The sequence below is a fragment of the Gossypium hirsutum genome, chromosome A11 (genome assembly GCF_007990345.1).
Source record: "Gossypium hirsutum isolate 1008001.06 chromosome A11, Gossypium_hirsutum_v2.1, whole genome shotgun sequence".
In the NCBI taxonomy this organism is placed as follows: Eukaryota; Viridiplantae; Streptophyta; class Magnoliopsida; order Malvales; family Malvaceae; genus Gossypium; species Gossypium hirsutum.
This window is the reverse complement of record NC_053434.1, coordinates 16,206,454-16,228,594: the sequence shown is the minus strand read 5'-3', so window position 1 is coordinate 16,228,594 and position 22,141 is coordinate 16,206,454. Positions and strand designations below refer to the sequence as shown.

Genomic DNA, 22,141 nt, shown 5'->3' with positions numbered 1-22,141 from the left:
AATTTTTACATCAATTTTTTCATCTATCATATATAATCTAGTATTTAATATTTAAAAATTTATTTTATGAATTCTCCTTATCACATATCTTATTTAATTATGTACAATTTTAATCATGCAAACCTCTTCCCATGGCTGAAATTATGCAAACATTTTAGCCTATAATTTTGATTCTCATACTGGATATACATATATATATACAATTATAGCTAACCATTCTTTAAAGAGAAATTCATTATTATAGCACATTTGTAAAATTAAAAAATGAGTCCTAACTAATAGTCTATAAATAAAAGTTTAAAATTTTTTATTTGCACCAACTTATTTATTAGTGAATTAGAAACTAAAATTTTAATGATAAATTGAAAACAATTATGATACGTGCATGAAGGGCTGTCCATGCAAGTTCTTGACTGACTCCCACTCACTTTCTGCTTTATCCTAGTTTTTATATACTCCTTTGTACGTTAAATTACTTCTATAATCTTTTGGATAATTAAATATTTTATTTCAAAACCCAAAAAAGAAATAAACGTCTACTACGTAAAATAAGGCTTTTTATACGAATAACCTAAAAAGTTAATTAATTAAGATAATGATTTAGACCAAAATTTATTTAAAAAAATATCTTTATTTTTCGGTGCCATCTGAATAACCGGCAGCACCACTCACTTTCCCCCTCAATCATCAGCTTTTAAAAAAAATTTTAGTGTTGCCATTGTATCAAGTGGCACCCATATATATTTTTCGAAATACTTGTGAAAAAAAAAGAGTAATCATGGTGGAGAAAGAAACGAAAATTTTTAAATATCCATATTTTCAGATGTAGATCGGAAGAGAAAATACAAAAAAAAATATTTTTATGTGTGTCGTTGGTGTATCAAGCTACACCAGTGAGAATTTAAAAAAAAATAAAGTGAGACAGAAAAAACAATTGAAATAGAAAAAAACCGGAAAAAAAAATAAAAGGGGAGCCTGTGACCGATATACTTGCTTTATAGGTTGGTATTGTTTTTTTGGCTTATCATTGACACTATTAGTGGATGAAATATTATTTAAAAAATAATAATCTTAGATGAGAAGAGAGTGGGAAACAAAGATATGAGAGAAAGATAGAAGGAAAACACTCGCCCCCAAAAATATGGCGTTAGGTTTATAAATAAAAATTATTGTGAATATTTTTTTAGAGTTAATTGTATTAAACATTCTCAAACTATGGCCCTAATTTTAAATTAGTCTCTGAGTTTGAAATTATTTTAATAGCATTATCAAACTATCGAGATTATATCAATTAAGTCATTTTGTTACTAAAATCATTAACTTACCTATTAAATAACACGCTGGATCCTATGTGACATAATTTAAAATGAAAATTTTATGAAAAAAGAATATTGTAAAAATAGACGTTTTAAAAACATTAGTTTTGAGGTTTTCAAAGCTTTTACAGAAATTTTTTACCGTTCACTCTTTCTCTTTCTTTTTTCAATTTTACTTTACTTTTAACTTTTTTCTTTTAAAAGTCATGTGACAGCGTTCTATTGTTCTTTAAATTTTTTATTTTAAATTTAGCTGCATAATATTTAACGTGTTATTTAATGGTTAAATTTACAGTTTTAATAACGAAAGGACCTAATTGATATAACATCAATAATTGAGGGTTGTAATAGAATAATTTGAGACAGTCAGTGCTCAATATATACCAAATTTAATAAAATGGCATACATATTTTTGTTATATTTATGTTTATTTCAATTTATAATGACATAGAATTGCATTGTTTCCTTCTTCTTCTTTTTCCCATTAATTTACATGTTTTTTTTATCACCCAAAATTTGCAATATCAATCAGTTTCATTTTCATCCTAAAATAAAATGAAAAGAGTATAATAAATTGGTTTGACTTGATTCATTTTACAAGGCGTGTTGTGAGTTCAATGGCATGTTCTCTTTTCAATTTTACAACTAGGATAACATGTACACTTCTTTACACCATGTGCTATTGTGCTTGTTTTTATTCCTAAGAATTGTGCTTATGTTTTCTAGAAAAAGAAGAGTGCTTCTGTGAAAATCTGAATATTAAAACAATTATTTTTTAAAAAATTTACTTGAAGAGATGCGATCTTGGCATTTTTGGCTCTTTGAGTCTCTTAACCAATAATATATATCCTTATAACATATTTTAATTTTTTTAAATAATAAAAAATTATATATATGTCAGTGTCTCTATTTATTTTTTAAAATTTATCCAAGTATTAAAACAATTCTTTAAATTTAAAACGACTATTATCAATTATTTAAATCTATTAATATGCAAATCAATCAAGTGGTATTTTGTTTTTAAAAATAGAATTTCTTATATCAATTGATCTCATAATTTTGGCTTTTATGGTAGCGTTAAACATTTTGAGTATCTAATCACAGAATTAGATGAGATGGCAATGATCTTTTAACCTTAACCAATAATTGAGGGTTCGATCTTCGGTTTGAGTATGGAGCAACTTTAAAACTCATGACCAGCATCTACTTCTTAATGGGCTTACAAAATGCAGAAGATTAGATAATGGACTAGCTCCAGTAAATACCTTAAGAAATAAAAAAAATAAAAATAAAATAAAAACATCTTGAGCATGCCTTCTGTACCTCAAGTTGCTTGAGATAAAAATATTGCGCTTAATATGTTATGTATTTGAGGGATTTGAAATATTCTGGTCATATTTGTTCTTTTTGACATAATGTCTAAAATTACCCATAGCCCATTTTCAACCTATAAATAGAAGGATACTCAAATTCATGTCCTCCTTCATTGGCAACCATGCTCATGCCAGTCAAGCTAAGACTTAATCAACATACACAATTAATAATTTTATATTTTTTCATAACTCTCTTTTTTAGCAGCAATAACTTTTTTTTAAAAAAAATTAACTCTTTAACTTTTAGAATATTCTTAATTTTTTTTTTGCTTAGCAATTATTTAAGCTTCAGTAAAATTTCTAAAACAATTATCATTGTAATGAAAGCATATTAAATGGAACAAGAATTATATATTTAATAATTTTTACAATACATAATGAAAAAAGGGTTAAAATTAAATTATTTAATTTAGTGCATATAATGTAATAAAATTTGATTGAAATTTACATATAAATGGATGATTTATTTTCATATATTATATTATATTTTAATTTTTATTCACAAACAAAAATCATTAGCGAAATTAATAGTAGCACGTCAACACGGAAAACAATAATAAGGGAAAAAACACCAGGGTTTTGTACGGTAATACAGTCTTTCAATTTAAAGCGTACCCCGTACGGTATTTAAGGAAGGACATCTCTGTCCATTGACGCTTTTCTATTATTCCTACGCTTACCTATTATATTTTAGTTATCCTTCCACGTCGACCATGTGGCCACCTGGCTTCCGCCCTAAAGCGAGTATAATACTCCACCGTCAACTGCGAGTACGTAATGTATCATCCAATGATAATTCAAGAAAATGACGTGGAAAAATTGGACCCTAGGGGGACCAGCTGAAGTGTCAGTGGGTGAAAAGGCAGTGGCACGTGAGCGACCGACACATCGACACGTGGTGGCGTTAAATTTCTTTTCAGTTAGTGGCGGTTAGGGAGGTTAAAAATATTTAAACGTGGTTAATGAATTGAAAAATTTTGGGTTAATTTGACTTAACCAAGATTTAACGGCGTTTTACGAATCAACGTTATTATTATTTTTTCTTTTCGGTCTCTCTCTCTTTCCCTATAAAAGAGATTGCGCCACTCCAGTTTTTTTCAATTGACTCCAAATTTCATTTTCTTTCCTTTTCTGTTTTTCCATTTCTTCCAAACAGAAAATTTTTGAAAACATTCAGTACTGTTTCATAGGGAGGAAGAGAGATTCAGCAATGGAGATTTCTCGGAGATTCTTCTTCTCTTCGTTTACGTTGCTACTTGTTATGTTGTACGTTTGTGTCAATGGCTCAGCAGAGAAAACAGAGCTGAACTCAAGGTACATTTTCCACTTTCTCGGGAAACAATCAGCTAACTTCGAGTTCTCTCTGTTTCCAGTCCAAGGGAAAAGCACTTTCAAATGCAAATTTAGCTAGCCAAGCTATATATACACATACATGGCGCAACTGGTTTTTGAATTTTCATCGTGTTTGTAATTGCAGGCTTGCTGAAGGAAACAAATTGCAGGGCTTGAAAAACTCATCAACGGCAGACGGGTAAGCAAAATTATTTGGGAAGTTTACAAGCCATTGAGATTGGATCTTATAGATCATATCTAGAATCAGATGATCAACCAACTTACATATCTAACCTAAAAATAAAAATAAAAAAAACTAAACAAAACAAAACACCCTTTGAATTAATTGCATTTGCAGTTTTAAACTTTGTTCTATATTTATTTTCAGGTTGGATGATGATAAATGGAAAAATGAGCACGCAGTCGACAATCCTGAAGAAATTGCTTCAATGGTTGATATGTGAGTCTCTTTATCTGATCTACAACAGATTGGATCAGCTCAACTTTGTAACTCAGTACTTCTGCATAATTATCAAATTCAGTCTTTTATAGTTTCAGTTTCACATGATAATTTAATCGATTTCTAAATATAATTAAAAATTTAGGATTTCATTAATGCTTGTCGTTTAATTTCAGTCCCTTAATTGGTTCCCCCCAACCACCACTTGCCAAAACCTGTAGTTTCAGACAAGTCCTTTCACTTGTCTGTCTTCCCCGGCCTTGTTTTTCTTACTTGGCTAGTCAAAAATGTCCTTTCATCTAACATGATCCAGTCAAACAACAAAGGGTCGTTCTTTTTCCTTTTTCAGTTTCTCCCCATGTTCAGTTTACTTAGGAAAACAATTAAATCAGGATTATATGTAGAGTCCAACTTGAACTTACTTTTTGTTCATGCAATCACGTAGTGTTTAATAATTATTCTTCCTATGGAATTGATTCTACTTGGGGAATCCATTGCCATGTTCTTCACTGTTAAAAAATTTACTCTCTGTCACACTGGGCCTACTTTTATTTTGTTTATCTAGTTAGCCAGGTGAAGCACATGCCCATGTCCCGAGATCTGCGCATCTCGTTCTTAATTTATTATTTTGCTGTCATGTTATTCCTTCCTTATCGAAGTATAATTCCAAGAACATCAAGCTTTTATATTAAATTTGCCTACTCACACCAAGTTCGGCCATTGTTCTTTACGACTTTCATATATTGCCTTTATGCCAATATCTTTGTCCTTCATCCCCTATCTCTTTTGAACAATGGCAGACGATTAGATTTAAACTCAGCTGAGTTGAACTATTTGTTCCCCTTTTGCCAGCCTGTCAAAGGAGGCATGGAATGAGATTGATTGAGCCCACAAATCAGAGATCTGCTTCCTGCCCTTCTTATTTCAATGCATGCAGAAGAAAAAAATGGCTAAATTCTTCATTGATCTACCACAGCTATATAGCTGACAAAAAAAACTAGCTGTATTTACTGACACTGTGATCCCTACGTATTCAATGTTTTCATTTGCTTTTGCCCCCTCCCACCGACCCACTCTGGGCTCTAACATTTTTAGTTCCCACCTTATCATTTTACAACTAGGACAATATGGTCCATCAATCCGATATTATACACAGATTTGTTCACTGAAAATATATGTGTCCAGCTTAAATCTTTAGTGTTTCTCTATGTGCAGCGAAAAGTCATATGATCAACTCATTTAATTTTGTCACAATAAATTTCCATCATTAAATGATGATGATAATAATGATGATGATGGTGTTTTTTTTGGGATGTTTTCAGGACCATAAAAAATAGTACAGCAAGGAGAAACTTGGGATATTTCTCGTGTGGAACAGGGAATCCAATCGATGACTGTTGGAGATGTGACCGACGATGGTATCGTAGGAGAAGACGCCTTGCAAGCTGCGGCATTGGGTTTGGACGCAATGCTATTGGTGGTCGTGATGGAAGGTACTATGTTGTGACTGACCCTGGCGATGATAACCCTGTGAACCCCAAACCAGGAACCCTCCGCCATGCTGTTATCCAAGACAGGCCTCTTTGGATCGTGTTCAAGCGTGACATGGTGATCACGTTGAAGCAGGAGCTGATAATGAACAGTTTTAAGACGATTGACGCTCGGGGCGTCAACGTGCATATTGCTTACGGGGCCTGTATCACCATCCAGTATGTCACCAACATTATCATCCATGGACTCCACATTCATGATTGCAAGCCCACAGGCAACGCCATGGTCCGTAGCTCCCCTTCTCATTACGGATGGAGAACCATGGCTGACGGTGATGGCATTTCAATTTTCGGGTCGAGTTACATCTGGATCGACCACAACTCGCTGTCTAATTGTGCCGATGGACTTATCGATGCTGTAATGGGATCCACTGCGATCACAATCTCAAACAACTACTTCACCCATCACAATGAGGTCGGAATTCAGAATAAGATAGATTCCCTCGTACATCTTTAGGGAAATTCATGCTATAGAAAGGACTTAAATTAATTCATTGAATCTAACTTTGATGACAGGTTATGCTGTTGGGACATAGTGACTCTTATGTAAGAGACAAGCAGATGCAAGTCACCATTGCTTATAATCATTTCGGTGAGGGCCTTATCCAGAGAATGCCAAGGTAAAAAACCTTTCATAGTGCTATGTAATTTTAAATATCTTATTTCCATTTCGTAAAATTGACTTGGCTATCTTTACCAAATGTTGCAGGTGTAGACACGGATATTTCCATGTCGTAAACAATGACTACACGCACTGGGAAATGTATGCAATTGGTGGAAGTGCAAATCCCACCATTAACAGCCAAGGCAACCGTTACCTTGCCCCTGTTAATCCCTTTGCTAAGGAGGTGACAAAGAGAGTGGACACATATAGTGATGAATGGAAACATTGGAATTGGAGGTCGGAGGGAGACCTGTTGTTGAATGGAGCTTATTTCACTCCATCAGGTGCTGGAAGAGCTGCCAACTATGCCAGGGCCTCGAGCTTGAGCGCCAAATCGTCTTTCTTGGTCGGCACCCTTACTTCGAATGCAGGTGCCCTTGCCTGCCGCCCAGGCCGCATGTGCTAATGCTCATCAATCCCCAACCAAAAATCCAAGCGAAACAACATGAAAAACAACTCATTTTTCTTCCCACATAAATATAATATTATATATCGTTTAATATAGTACGTAGCATTCCCTGAGTTTTTTCTGCTTAATCAATCCTTTTGACAAGTGTACAAAAAAAGTCCATAGAAATTGTCATGTACCTCTGCCTCATACACAACAATTTCACTTGTCATAAAACGCCATTGATCGACCTCGGCCTCTTTAAGGTGCCGTAGTGTTGTTCATTTCTTTGTTGCTTCTCTTTGTAATTATGTACTTCGCTTTAACAGTTTCCCCCTGCTTTCCCTCTTTGGCCCCTTGTATTCTTGTCTCTTTGATGAATTTAGCCAGCAAGTAAATTGCGTAAGTATAAAGTTTCACATACGTTTCGAATTTGTGATTAAAAGAAGAATCCTCACTAGGCCTTTTAGGTGATCAGTTGTAATGAATTACATAAACCCTAGTAAAATTTTTTGAATTTCCACCCAAGAAAAATATAACCTTTTTCTCAAGAAACATTAAGTCATTAATCAAGCACTACCACTTCTTTCCTACTTGACAAGCAGATATTAATAGCAGTAAGGCAAATGAAAGGTGATAATTTGATGAAAAATAAAAAACTTTGACAAACAAAAGCTCAAAATGGGGTGCCAACTTCGCTCCTTGTTTCTGAAGGGCTATATAAAGCGGATCTGTTCCTTGGTCTATTGTCTTCCAGCTGCTTCACAACTTCATCCATGGTGGGTCTCACTGAAGCTACTGGAGCACAGCATCCCATTGCAAGCTTTAGTGCTTGAACTAACCCGTCTTCCATCGGACTTCGAATACCTTTCAACACTTCTACGTCGAAAACCTCCATTGTTGTCTCTTCCAAAACTGCTGCTTTCACAATCGAAGGCAAATCCCCAACATCGTTGCTTCTTGCATTTTTCCCAGGCTTCTTGCCTATCAAAATCTCTAATAACAATATCCCAAATGCATAAACGTCAGTTCTGGTGTTGCATTTCTTCATGCTTTGAAGTTCCGGTGCCTTGTAACCTTCGGTCTTTGCGAGGGCAACCATTTCATCAGCCACAGCCGGGATCATTAGCTTGTCGAGTCCATATTCGGTGAGCCTGGCTACAAAGAAGTCATCTACAAGCACATTTTTGGACCTAACATTCCCATGGGTGATCGGCATCTCGAGACCTGTATGAAGATGTGCTAATCCTTTGGCTATCCCCAATGCGATTTTGTGCCGTCGAGCCCAATTTAGAACTGGCTTTCCTGCTCTTGATTCTGCATTTAGACACAAACATAAGATAAGAATTCGATGAATTCACAATCAAAGACCACTATACACCAAAGATTCACAAAACAAATTACTTCAACATTTTACAGATAAAGTTTAAATCAATATGAAGTGACATATTACTATTGCTGCAGATTTTGAAAGCTCGAAATATGCATACCATGTAAAAAGTCATGTAGGCTTCTATTTGGAAGATAGTCATAAATTAGAAGCTTTTCCCCTCTTTTCCCCTGATAGAATGCTCTCAGTGGAACCAAATTCTCATGTCTAACCTTCCCCAGCTGCTTTATGACAGGCAGACATGAACTCCCGTCCTTACAACTGCCTTCCCTCAACAACCTCAATGCTATATTTCCACCATCAGCAAGCTTTGCCTTATAAACAGTCCCATAATTTGTCTTCTCCATGACTTGACCAGTTGCATTCAGTACATCCTCTAATGTCAAATGCTCCCCGCCTTGAAACAAAATAAGCTTGCTCTCGCTGACAACTCCCCCGACCCCGTTTTCATCCCCCTCTCCTTCTTCCAGTTCCTCCTCACTATCTCCATTGCTGCTCCTCTTCCTGTTTTGCATATAGCCAACGAACAATGATGCCAAAACTACCACTCCAGTCATTAGACCAATCACAATGCCAGCAATTGCACCTGGACTCAGCTGTGACCTGCCACTACAACTATTCAAAGGCAACCCACATAGCCCTGGATTGTTCCCTTCGAAAGCCTCCGGGCCAAACTTTCTTTCACCAAAAACAGGCAACATTCCAGTGAAGTTATTGTGGGAAAGGTTTAATTTTTCCACGTTTAAAGTGGCCAAACTCTGTGGAATTTGACCTGAAAGCATGTTACTCGAAAGATCAAGCTCTCTAAGAGCTTGAAACCTAGTTACAAACTCTGGGAAATCCCCTAAAAACTTGTTGTTACCTAAATCAAGGGACTGCAAATTCTTACAAGTGGAGTTTGGTAATGCAGGTTCAGGGAGAGACCCAGATAGTGAATTACCATGAAGCTTAAGAGATACAAGTCTCTCACACAAGTTCCAGATGGAAGGAGCTAAAACCCCAGTGAGCAAGTTGTCACTCAAGTCAATATCGGATAGTGAAGAGCTGTAACCAATTTCAAGAGGAATAGTCCCACTCAGTGAGTTAATGTTAAGGTAAAGACTTTGAAGCATAGAGAACTCCCCAAGCTCTCTAGGTAAAGAACCAGTAAGGTTAGCAGAGGGGAGCTGAAGTGAAACAAGGTGTAAAGATGGCTCCTTGGAAAGAGAGACGTTAGTCCATTGTGGTGAAGAAAGGTCAGTGCAAGAAAGAGGAGTCCCATTGGAGAAGACCCATTTAAGTCCTCTCCACTGGCAAAGAGGAACCGAAGAGTTCCATGAAGATAAAAGCAAGTTCTCAGTGTTACCTTGCAATGAAGCTTTAATCTTTCCCAACAGAAGCTCAATATCTGGTGAAGAAGAAGATGAAGATAGGCCTTTGGCCAACACAAAGAAGAAGGAAATGCAAACACAGTAGAGTTTGAACACCTCCATGAAAGTACCAGAGAGGGGGAGAGAGAGAGAGAGAGGAAAAAATAAAAGGAAAAAGAAGGTGCAAGGATCAATGTTGTTTTGTGGAGCTTTTCAATGAGAGAAAGAGAGGTTTTCTTTTTGGGAAAGCTGACAGGGTGTTGAGTATTTTGACTATTAATAAACGGTCATGATTCCACCACCCGAGCTCTATAGAATTTCAAACTCGTATAGTATAGTATAGTCATCACCATTAATCAAAAGATTGATCATAGCATAGTGAAGGAGAGATACACCTGAACTCAGAAACAATACCCATAGTAAAAATCTACATTTGTATATTTGTACTTTAGTTTTTATTAATTCCCAATGTATATACATATTTTAATCTTCATTTTGCATTCTTTAAGAAGGAAGGTTTCTATGCAGAAAACACTGGACACCACCGCCAAGCCATGTCCTTTATTCCATATATAAGTTTCCATGGCAGGTCCAAATTGTTGTTTCTCTTTTCATTAGTCCAAGGACATGGAAAAGAGGCAAATTGTTGAAAGTGCATTGCTATTGATGCAAGTGGAAATGTAGTTTATCTTTTTTTTTTTTGAGCCCAAGATGATTGCTTGTGGGTCACATAGCAAAAGCATGACTAAGTATGAGTTTAATAGTGGTAGTTTTGTTGCATTGGACTCAGGTTTTTTGTCCTAATCCATTAGGATTTACAATGAATCTCCAAAAAAAAAAAGATATATTTAAACAATCTTAGTAATAATGATCGCCATCCATTTTTTAATAATGCAGCTTAAATAAATGCATGCTAACTTTGCAGAATTTTACTCTTTTAAAAAATGACTAAGGTGTAAATGGTAGACATTCTATATATATATATTTATAACGGTGGTGAAAGTATAATTTCAAAAAGTTATAAAATGTTTTTATTTAAGTTATTGAAATATTAAAATTGTGTATTTTATTTATACCGTTGATATTAATAAAAAGTTTTTATTTAAATGTTACGAATATACAAATTAAAATCAGAATAGTTTTTCCTTTGTTCCATGACACTAACTATTGATTAACTTAGATCTAAGATATATTTTTTTATATATCAATAGGTATTATTCTATTATACCGTTTATCAAATTGTTGCTTAAAACTCATCGATCGAACTTTTAATAAAAAAGACTTAACAGTCTAATAACTTAAATAAAAACTTTTAAATAATTCAAAGAAATCTTATGATAGAAATAATGGAAAACAAATATTATTGAAGGTTTTTCTTTTTAGCATTAAATGGGGCCTCCAATTATGTCCTTTTAGAAATAAATTCCTACTATAGAAAAGAAGAAGAAAAAAAGGGTAGGGTTTTTTATGCAAAAAAGAAAAAAAAGGGGGGTTGGTTTATTTGAAAGTTTGAAGAGAAAAAAGAAATAAGGAATTAGCAACATTTCACTATTCAAATTCACGCTGCCCTTTAAACAATCATTGATTTTCATAATCATGAAATTTCATCTACCATCACTCTTTCTTCTATTATTCTTTTTTCTTTCTTTTTATATAAATAATCTTTCACCTTTTTTTTTCACTCTCCATAGCAAAGTATTTTTCTTTTGGCAAAAAAAAAGGGTATTTTTGGAAATTAGTGGCCCTTTGTTTTGTTGAAGTTAGGTTTCTAATTTCTTAAAACATTAGTCAGGTTTTGAGAGAGTGAAGCCAATTGTAAGGAAATTGAAATTTAAGGTTGAAAACACATGACACCTTTGTTGAGCATGATGGAGACATAGTAATGGCCATTTATTCATGCCCAATGACCTTGTCCTCAAAATACCCTTTTTAAGTCGGTTGGTTAAAGCCTTTCAAGGGGGCCATACCAAGTATTATTATTTTAGATTTTCAGTAATATTAGAACACCTCCCTCAAATTTAATTTTGTGTTTTGGAGTACCGTAATTAATATCTTACTTTGCAATCGCATTTTTTAAACATGCGCACTAATGATGTTCTTCACTATTTACGTTAGAGGTGAGGGTTGGATTAGTGGAATCTAATAAAATTATTACGAGTTAAATTAAAAAATTAAATGTTAAATTAAAACATTTTTAAAGTAATAATTAATTTCATATTACAATATATAAATTTGAAATTTATATATTTTTTAAAAAGTTTTCAAAACAAAATAAAAATATTTTAGTATTATAATTTTTTTAAAATTTATAAATTTTGAATTTTCAAAAATTAGTTTAAACTTTTTTTTAGGAAGATTAATTTGTTCATTTTCAAAATTAATAAAGACCAAAAGATTTTTACATTAATTTGTTATTCGAACTTGACTTGATTAAATCGAAATTTAAATTTTTATTTTTATTTTTTCGAATCGAACCAAATTTTACTCCCCTCTAATTTAGGGGTTAGGTTATTGTAAAACTTGGAATCCTCTTTTTAACTCCATCAAATTCAACATTTTAGACATTTGAGCAATTGCCAATATGGTGAAGCACATATTTAGTCCTTGAAATGAACATGTTGGTAACAAGAAAACGAGATTTGCAGTTAAACACATCGTTCATCCAATCAGAATGTTGTCGGGTTTTTACTTTGGTATTCATGTTTCTTCAAAAAAATTTGATTCAACACAGAGATAACTAATTATTTAATGCTACCACTAAAGAAGTTATTAATATATAAATAAAACCACATAAATGGGAATGGAGGAGGGGTGTCACCAGTAGTCCTTGCAAGAACATAAACCATTCTCAAAATGGTGAAAACGCCTCCGATCCCTAACAATTATTTCGCGTTTGTAAATCTTCGAGATTAGTTTTATCCAAAAGTGACAATCCTCGCATACACGGAGGTTCTTCACTATCCGAAGCGGTGTTCCAGGGTTTGTGCTGATTAAGCCAAATGCAATGGCAATCCTTTCACTGTGATAGTATAGTGTGCTTTCTTTTTCTTCCTCATCGTCGATGTTGAGCAAAACTTGCGAGGTATCAGGCTTATATCCTACCAACCTCATTTGCTCGGCAATTTCGAGTAGCATTGAATGAATCTCTTTAGCTCTGGGGTGGGAATCATCTTCCACAAGAAACTGATGAACAATTCCATCTAGCTCAATCCAACTGCATCCAGGGTCTTTCCTTACATTCATCTCATTCATTTTTAACCTCACCCTTGCAACTGATTCCCAATCTCTAGAAGCAGCATATATATTTGACAATGCCACGTAAGCTCCGCTATCACGAGGAGCCATATTCATCAAAATCTGAGCAACACGGTCTCCCATCTCTATATTCCCATGCATCTTACAGGCACCTAACAGGGCCTTCCATGTCACATCATCGGGTTTTATTGGCATGTTCAATATAAACTCTTCAGCTTCTTTAAGTAGCCCAGCACGGCCTAATAGATCGACCATACATCCATAATGTTCAAGCCTAGGTTCAAAGTCAACCTCATTGACAATATGATTGAAACATAAACGCCCCTCTTCTACTAACCCTGCATGGCTACAAGCAGTCAAGATACCTATGTAGACAACACCACTAGGAGTTACCCCCTCACGTTCCATCCTTGAAAAATAATCAAGAGCATCCTTCGCTCTACCATGGATTGCCAGACCCCCGATTATCGCACTCCACGTAATTGTATTCGGTTTACTTATCCTGTTAAAGACCTGAACTGCTTTCTCAATGCTCCCGCACTTGGCATACATATCAATCAATGCAGAGCCAAGCACATCATCGATCACAATGTCATTCCTCTCAGCATACAAATGCACCCATTTCCCCAACTCAAGTGCCCCAATTCTTGAAATTGCAGGAAGAACGCTCACCAAAGTCACGTAATTAGGCCTCACTTTCCCCATTTGCATCAAACGAAACGTCTCAATTGCTTCCATAAAGTATCCATTTTGGGCGTATCCGGAAATCATCACATTCCATGAAATTACACTTCTTTGAGACATTTTATCAAACAATTCCCTAGCAGCCGTTAAATCCCCAATTCTGATATACCCATCGATCATCACATTCCATAAAACAATATTACCCTCTATTCTCCTCTTATCATTTACTAATTTGCCATCATTTTCAAATTCAACCATCATTTTGTTAAGCAGAAACTGAGCTTTCTCCATGGCTCCACACATAACATACATTCTTACAAGATTGCTCGCAACAAACTCATCTTTTTCAAACCCAAATTTCACAGCTAAACCATGAACCTGTTCCCCTTCTAGAAGCTTCCCAGTTCTAGCACAGGCCTTAAAAACCGAAGGAAAAGTAAATCTATTAGGCAAAACGGTCCCGTCGGTGAGCATTTCAGTGAATAAAAGCAATGCTTCTAGCGGTTCATTCGTTTCATCGTTTTCAGCAGATTCCGTTAGAGCTCGGATGACTGTGTTCCAAGAAAAACAGTTAGGTTCGCTCATTTGGCGGAAAACCTTGCAGGCGTAGTCGATGTCACGGTGAGCGGAAAGGGAGCAGAATTTGAGAATTTCGGCTGCGGCTAAAGGGTCGTGGATTTGGCCTGTTTTGAGGAAGAGGGCGTGGACTTGGTGAAGTTCTCTCATGGTTTTGCATCTTGTGATTTGTGGGAAGAGCGATGAAGGGTGGGTAGATGATCCGGCGGTGGCGGCGATTGTTGTTGGGTTCATCCAGGCGGTTCACATGTGGAGGCTTCTGAAGCTGTGGATGGGATTTATTTTGGGTGGTGGAGGAGGGGAGGTTTCTTCCAAGGATATGGCGGGTTTGGGAGAATACAGTTGTAACAGTAACCAAAGGAAGTGTGCCATGTCATTTTTCGTCTTCTACTTATACTAATTTGGCTGTAAAAAATTTAGAACATTATATTTTAACAAATCATATATTATTACCATAAATATAAATATTCTTTATCTTGATATTATTAATTATTTAAATAAAATGTTTAAAATAAATTCCATTTTCCTTAATTACATTCAAAATTAATTAAAATGTTAGAAACATTAAAAGGATGATAGTTGTAAAACTATTTAATAAGATAACTAAACCACAAGATGAGCATGCAAAATTAGGTATATATGTCGGTTTAAAAATAAATTAGTGTTCTTAAGTCGTTTTATTTAAAAATTAGATAAATAGATAATTTTATTTAAAAGTATACTTTTTGGGTCAAGTATAGATAATTTTTAAAATATCGATACCTATTCTAAAATTAATATCAAATTAACATTATGTTTTTAATTTACACAAAAAGTATTGATATCTTTTACCAAGTTTCGATAATTTATCTATGGTATAGTTGTAAACTAATTTCAACATTCACTAAATCAGGCATTAAATGTTAATAGTATCGACTCGTAAAAAAAATATCAATACCTTTTATTGCAGGTGAATTTAATGATCTGGTATTTTCATATCCATCAACTCTATTAACTTTCACAACCACCCCAACGGTTGGAAATGTATTAAAGGGTAAAAATATCATATTCCAAAGGTCCTACAACAATGAGAGAGATCATCAAGCTTAAAGATTAATCAAAACAACCTTAATGCTCAATTCTTTCATATTCTTCTTGTATTCATTTAGCTCAAGTGTTATTCTTTGTATTTGTGTTTCATTGGCAAACACTTCAATCTTGTAAGGATTACTTCTTTGTTTGCTATTTGTTGTTCTCTTTGAGAATGTTGAGTCTTAAGTACAAACCTTAAGGGAGTTGCAATCTTAAGATTTTGGGTAGAAATCTTAAGAGGGATTGTAAGGTTAAACCTTGTCGTTGTTAAATTAGTGAATTTGGGAAAATCCTTAGTTATGGAAAGTTTAGGTAGTGGAGTAGGCAATTGGGGCCAAACCACTATAAATTGTTGTGTTCTTTGTTGCACATTATTTCGTTGCTTTCACAAATTTTCATAAGGCCAATTCACCCCCCTCTTGGTGATTTCGAGTTGATATTTCGAGCTAACATTATCTTTAAAAACCTTTTAGAAAAACACTTCTTGTTAGATTTCTACCCAACGTTTCAAAAAATGTTTCATATTTGGTGGTAAAGTTTCCTATAAAATGAAGATTGATATAGAGAATTTTTCATAATTAAATTTCAAGCTGAAGATTTGCATAAGGACAAGATTGTTGATGTTAAAAATATGAAGTTCAAAAATCAACCCAACAAAGTAAATTAGTTCAAGTAAGTGTGGTTGTTTAAATTTGGTTAATAAGTATTTATTTTTCTGTATAACATTTTAAGCATGTGAAACAGGTGTTTTTGGTGAAGATGGGTAGATGAATTAGAGTCGTTATTTATTACGATAGTCAAATTTGTGACACCAAAATTGGGGTTGTTTTTGTATCAGCCCAATCTACATAATGGGCTTTCAACCGGAGCATCAAATTGAACGAGTTTCTATCAATAATTATAAGGAAAGTCTCGACTTCAAGCTAGAGGAGCGTTTTGAGCTTGAAATATATTTAACGTTAAAAAATTATATATGATATATTTGAGCTTAAATGCGACATGGATGTTGAGTTAATGCTTGATATACATTGCTCTACTGGAAATGTTATACTAGAGTTATATGTCCAGTTTGTCAATGTCGGGGAAGGTGGTTCGAGTTTGACAACAGTTCCAGTTAATTTGCTTCGAGAACAGAAAGTAGAAAGTTCAACGACACAATTGTGTGGTGATTTCATGGCGTTGTTACAAAGCTCATATCAAGGGATTCTAGAATCATCAATGGGAAGGCATTCCTAGATTTAAATTTTGGAGTACAGTTGAGGTTTGTTAGTAACAAGAAGATGGATACCCCGACACAACATTCTATGAGTGTTTTTTTATCTAAACTTTAAAACGTAGATATTTTATGTTAAAAACACTTATGCGAACATCCCATCAAGTTACATAGGTGGGCAATCCATAAGTAATATTGGTTTTAACGTAGGGTTGGCGAGAATGGATGATGTTTTCCCTACAACCTGCACCAGTGAAGGGACATCCAACCCTAGACATGAAATTGCAACTAAGGTTGACAAAGAGGAAGTTGAAACCAATGATGATCTAATATGGTAGCCCGAATTAGATGGTTTAGAAATTGTATTATTTTCTGAACTAGAGGTTATTCATATTAAACCAAAAGGGAGTGATTCTGGCAGTGAAGGTCCAGACAATGCTAAAGGAATCTAACCAGATTTTATGGCATATGTGTAACAGCCCGATTTTTCAGTGGTGTCGGAAACAGTGGTTTCGAGGCCACCAAATTTAGCGAATAAGTGGTAAATATTATTATTTAATATTTATAAGTCAAATATGGTTTTAAAAAGGTTTTTGATTTGGTAATTTATGTTTTATAATGATTTATTAAGTTCAAGTAGTAAGACCCTAAGGTCAAGTGGTTTTAGAAAGTGAGGTATCGGACCTCATTTCTATAAATCGAGCCATAAATATTTTTATAAATATTTAAGGAGTGTCATTAAAGTGGTATTAAAGTTTCGTTGAAAAATTTTAATGTTTCGATAGTTAATTAATTAAAAAGGACTAAATCGTAAAAGATGTAAAATTTAGTCACTATTTGATTTGAGTGATTAAATGGTTTATTGAATAAGGAAAAGGGACTTAAATGGTAATTAGACCATTCAAGGGTTGGTGGACATTAGTGGGCTTTTAAATTGTTAAAGTTTGATTATATTTATAAGGGTAAAATAGTAAATTATTACATATGTATAATATAACAAAAACATGATAAAAATTCATTATCATCTTCTTCATTTTAAAAGCCAATGTCAAAACCTTAAAGGAGAAGAAAACATTCGGCCAACTTTGGTTTGGTAATTTGGTAAGCAAACTTTTCTCGTTTTTAATAATTTTTATGTCTTTGAGATCGTTGCAACTAGGTCTTGTAACACCCCGAACACGAGACCGTCACCGGAGTCGAACACGAGGTGTTAACAGACTTTAAAAATTTTCCAGACACTGCCAATCTGCGTAATAGTCGCTTTAAAAATCATATCTTGAGTTCATAAACTCGGAATCCAGTTCCGTAAATTTTCCCTGAAACTAGACTCATATGCCCATCTACATATTTTTTTCTAGAATTTTTTGTTTGGCCAATTAGTACATTTTATTAGTCAAAGTCTCCCATGTTACAGGGATTGACTACACTGACCTTTGCACATTACGACTTAGATATCTCCCTGTACAGGGCTTCAACACTGATGCCGTTTGTTTCTATAGAAACTAGACTCAAATAGGAATCTATAAATATATGGCTTGACTCATAATTGTTTCTGGTTAATTTGTAATGAATTTCCAAAGTCAGAACAGGAAATCCAGAAACCGTTCTGGCCCTGTCTCACGAGAACCTGAATATCTCTTAACATACTGTCCGTATGATTGTTTCGTTACTTTCATATGAAAATAGATTCATCAAGGTTCGTTTACATAATTTATTCACTATTTAATTCCATTCCTACTATTTTTAGTGATTTTCCAAATCTACATCACTGCTGCTGTCAGCATCTGCCTTTAAGGTAGACTTTACCTATTTCATAGTTTCCATGATTCAACTAGCCCTTTTTGCATAAGTAGCACAATTTATGATAGTGATTAACCATTCCCATGGCCAATCCTTGTCAAGCCTATCCACACCTCTCAATAACCATATCCATACCAAATGATTATAACATTACACTCAAACATATATAAGCCATTTTCGCATGGCTATCCAAAATTATACAAGTCCAAAGGGTCCATGACCCACAACAAACGGGTAGTCCTATACATGCCATTTCGAAGTTCAACCAAAATTGTACCAAAAGGGGGGGGCTTTGATAGTGTGGGCAACTTCGACTTCAAAATCCCGAGTCCGATAGCTGGAGAACCAAAATCTATAAAATAGAGGATCAAAGAAACGGAGTAAGCAATTTATGCTTAGTAAGTTTTGAGCAAGGAATTCCAGCACAACAAAAGTATAGCATTCATGTAGCTAAACGGATAATTTCATATGCACAATTTTTCAATATCATTCTTGCTTCACATTACCAACCCTTATGTACATACACGAAAGATCAACTTAGCCAAAGGCCGGTAGCTCGTTTATCAACTGAGCGAATACTTATTTGTAAGGGCTCAACTAAATTCAAGCACATACGAAACATACCTCAATGTTGGGATGTTTCTAGAGTATTTACTGAAATTTTTACAGCAAGATCATTCATTCCCAAATCACGTACCTTCGGAATTTAACCGGATATAGCTACTCGTTCAAATGCCTTCGGGACATAGCCCGGTTATAGTAACTCGCACAATTGCCTTCGGGACTTAACCCGGATTTAGTAACTCGCACAAATGCCTTCGGGCTTAGCCCGGAATTAGTATCTCGCACAAATGCCTTCGGATCTTAGTCCGGATATGGTCACTTAGCACAAAGCCTTCGGGACTTAGCCCGGACATCATTCAAATAACCATGCACATTTAACAATAAATCATGGCACATTCGTATTTCGTTTTCGTTAGCAAAACTCAAACACAAGACATTTATCATTCTTGCAAATTCGGCTCAATAGCCACACAAAGAGCATGATTTTAATTTGCTTAAAACATGATCTAATCACATCATAATTTAAGCTCTTTTACTCAAGAACTTACCTCGGATGTTGTCGAACGATTCCGATAGCTATTCGACCACTTTTTCCTTCCCTTTATCGGATTTAGTTCCCCTTTGCTCTTGAGCTTAATTAAACAAATAAATTGATTTAATCATTTGAGCATCGAAAAGAGGAACACAAGGCACTTAGCCCATATTTATACATTAGACATTAAAGTCACATATGTACGGAATCATGAATCAAACTCAACATTTTAGCTAATTTTTCCCCCTTGGCCGAATATGCATGTCTATTTTTGGGCCGATTTCAACACTTAATACATTCTACAAGTATGGTCACTTGTATTGACTAAACACCCTTTTGTTTCAAGTTCAAAACTTGGCTAATACACACATATATACACTAGTAAAGCATCCTCTCCCTTTCCATCAATTTAACACATGCATTACTCATTAATATACAAAAATTATATTCGGCCTTAGCACACAACTTGCTAGCCGATTCTTCTCCATCTAGCAACCAATGCACATATGTGCTCACTCAAAAATGCTAAAAAGAAGATTCAAGAATCATCAATCCACCATCACATGCATCATTACAAAGCTTTACACTTAGCATGCAAATGACATCAACACAAATTCACCTTAGCCGAAACTTAACTCATCTTCATGCCTCATCACCACAACATCAAACATCAACCAAGAATGATGCACCCATGGCCGAGTGTCATTTCCATCACATAGCAAGGTTTAGACCATGGGCTAGGTAGAACTCAAGCTAACAACTAAAACATGCATGCATCTCATGGAACATCATCAAACATACCTTAGCCTAGTTACATGCATGGCCGAACCTCTTCAACCTTTCTTCTTCCTTCCTCCTTAAAATTTTTGGCCAAGGATGAACCAAAGGATGAACACCTTTTTTTTTTGTTTTTCTTTCTAGTTTCGGCAAAATGGGGGGGGAGAAACAACCACACACTTTTTTTTTTGTTTTCATCATATTCCCTTTCATTATTTAATTTCCATGCTCATTATTTTATTTTTTTCCACCCATGATGCACCAACCCAACATGTCTATGACATGTCTTGCCCATCACACTTGGTCTACCATGCTTGTCATGGCCGGCCACTACTAATAGGGGGGAAATTGACATGCAAGTCCCCCCTTTTTCAACATGCACTAATAGGCCCTTATGCTTTGACCTATCACATTTCAAAATTTACTCACATAAGTCCTATTGACTAAATTCACATGCAATCGACTAAATCGAAGCTTGAAATTTTCACACATTCATAATTACATATTCTAGACAATAAATATCACATTCAAACATTTCGGTGACTAGGTTTAGCGGTCCCGAAACCACTTCCCGACTAGGGTCAATTTTAGGCTGTCACAACTCTCCCCTACTTAAGAAATTTTCGTCCCCGAAAATCTTACCGGTAAATAGGTTTAGGTATCGTTCTTTCATCGAGCTCTCGGTTTCCCAAGTAGCTTCCTCGATCCCGTGTTTGAGCCATAACACCTTAACTAACGGAACCCTTTTGTTTCGCAACTCTTTCACTTCACGAGCTAGGATACGAATCGGTTCTTCTTTATACTTAAGTCAGATTGAATTTCAACTTCTGAGGGATTAATCACATGTGACGGATCGGATCTATAACGTCGAAGCATCGAAACATGAAAGACATCGTGAATCTTTTCAAGTTCAAGGGGCAAAATCAATCTATACGCAACCGGACCAACTCGTTTGGAGATTTCGTACGGCCCAATGAATCTCGGGCTCAACTTGCCCTTACGGCCAAATCTGAGTACCTTTTTCCAAGGCGAAACTTTAAGAAACACTTTATCTCCCACCTGATATTCAATGTCTTTTCGTTTCAAATCCGCATACTATTTTTGACGATCTGTGGCTGCTTTCAGACTTTCACGGATTACCTTTACTTTCTGTTCGGCATCTTTAATCAAATCAACTCCGAAAATTTTACTTTCACCGAGCTCGGTCCAAAACAATGGTGTACGGCATTTACGACCGTACAAAGCCTCGTAAGGTGTCATCTTAATACTTGATTGAAAACTATTGTTGTAAGCGAATTCAATCAAAGGTAAATACTGTTCCCATGAACTACTGAACTCGAGGACGCAACATCTCAACATATCCTCAAGTATCTGAATTATCCGCTCAGATTGACCATCGGTTTGGGGGTGAAAAGCAGTGCTAAAATGCAGCTTGGTACCCAAAGCTTCTTACAATTTCCTCCAAAATCGCGAGGTGAATCTCGGATCTCTATCCGACACGATAGAATAGGTACCCCGTGTAATCTCACAATCTGAGAAACATACAATTCGGCTAGTTTATCCAATGAAAAATCCGTATGCACGGGGATAAAGTGAGTCGACTTAGTCAGTCTATCAACAACAACCCAAATCGCATCTTTCTTACTTGCTGACAATGGTAGTCCGGACACAAAGTCCATTGTGACTCGATCCCATTTCCACTCGGGTATCATGATCGGCTGAAGTAATCCTGAAGGCACTTGATGTTCTGCTTTCACTTGTTGACATATTAAACATCTCGAAACAAAGTTGGAGATGTCTCGTTTCATACCATGCCACCAAAACTAACGTTTCAAATCGTTGTACAT

At 35.1% G+C, this 22,141-nt stretch overlaps 3 protein-coding genes across 3 annotated transcripts; 1 reads left to right on the top strand and 2 right to left on the bottom strand.

The window, feature by feature from the left end:
• The first annotated feature begins 3,779 nt into the window (after positions 1–3,779).
• On the top strand, positions 3,780–7,489 carry LOC107924356 (probable pectate lyase 8). The gene is made up of 6 exons (XM_016854756.2): positions 3,780–4,003; positions 4,167–4,220; positions 4,410–4,481; positions 5,804–6,446; positions 6,548–6,651; positions 6,741–7,489. Exons 1-6 carry the CDS (start codon positions 3,900–3,902, stop codon positions 7,099–7,101), a joined length of 1,338 nt encoding a protein of 445 aa, XP_016710245.1. The 5' UTR covers positions 3,780–3,899; the 3' UTR covers positions 7,102–7,489.
• An 82-nt stretch (positions 7,490–7,571) lies between these two features.
• LOC107924355 (putative kinase-like protein TMKL1) lies at positions 7,572–10,362 on the bottom strand. The gene is made up of 2 exons (XM_016854755.2): positions 8,574–10,362; positions 7,572–8,400 (listed from the first exon to the last, which is right to left on the bottom strand). The coding sequence occupies exons 1-2, from the start codon at positions 9,943–9,945 to the stop codon at positions 7,760–7,762; spliced, it is 2,013 nt and encodes a 670-aa protein (XP_016710244.1). The 5' UTR covers positions 9,946–10,362; the 3' UTR covers positions 7,572–7,759.
• Positions 10,363–12,581: 2,219 nt separating this feature from the next.
• Positions 12,582–14,705, bottom strand: LOC107922892 (pentatricopeptide repeat-containing protein At5g48910). Its single transcript, XM_016853097.2, has one exon. It carries the CDS (start codon positions 14,569–14,571, stop codon positions 12,637–12,639), a length of 1,935 nt encoding a protein of 644 aa, XP_016708586.1. The 5' UTR covers positions 14,572–14,705; the 3' UTR covers positions 12,582–12,636.
• Between the last annotated feature and the right edge of the window lie 7,436 nt (positions 14,706–22,141).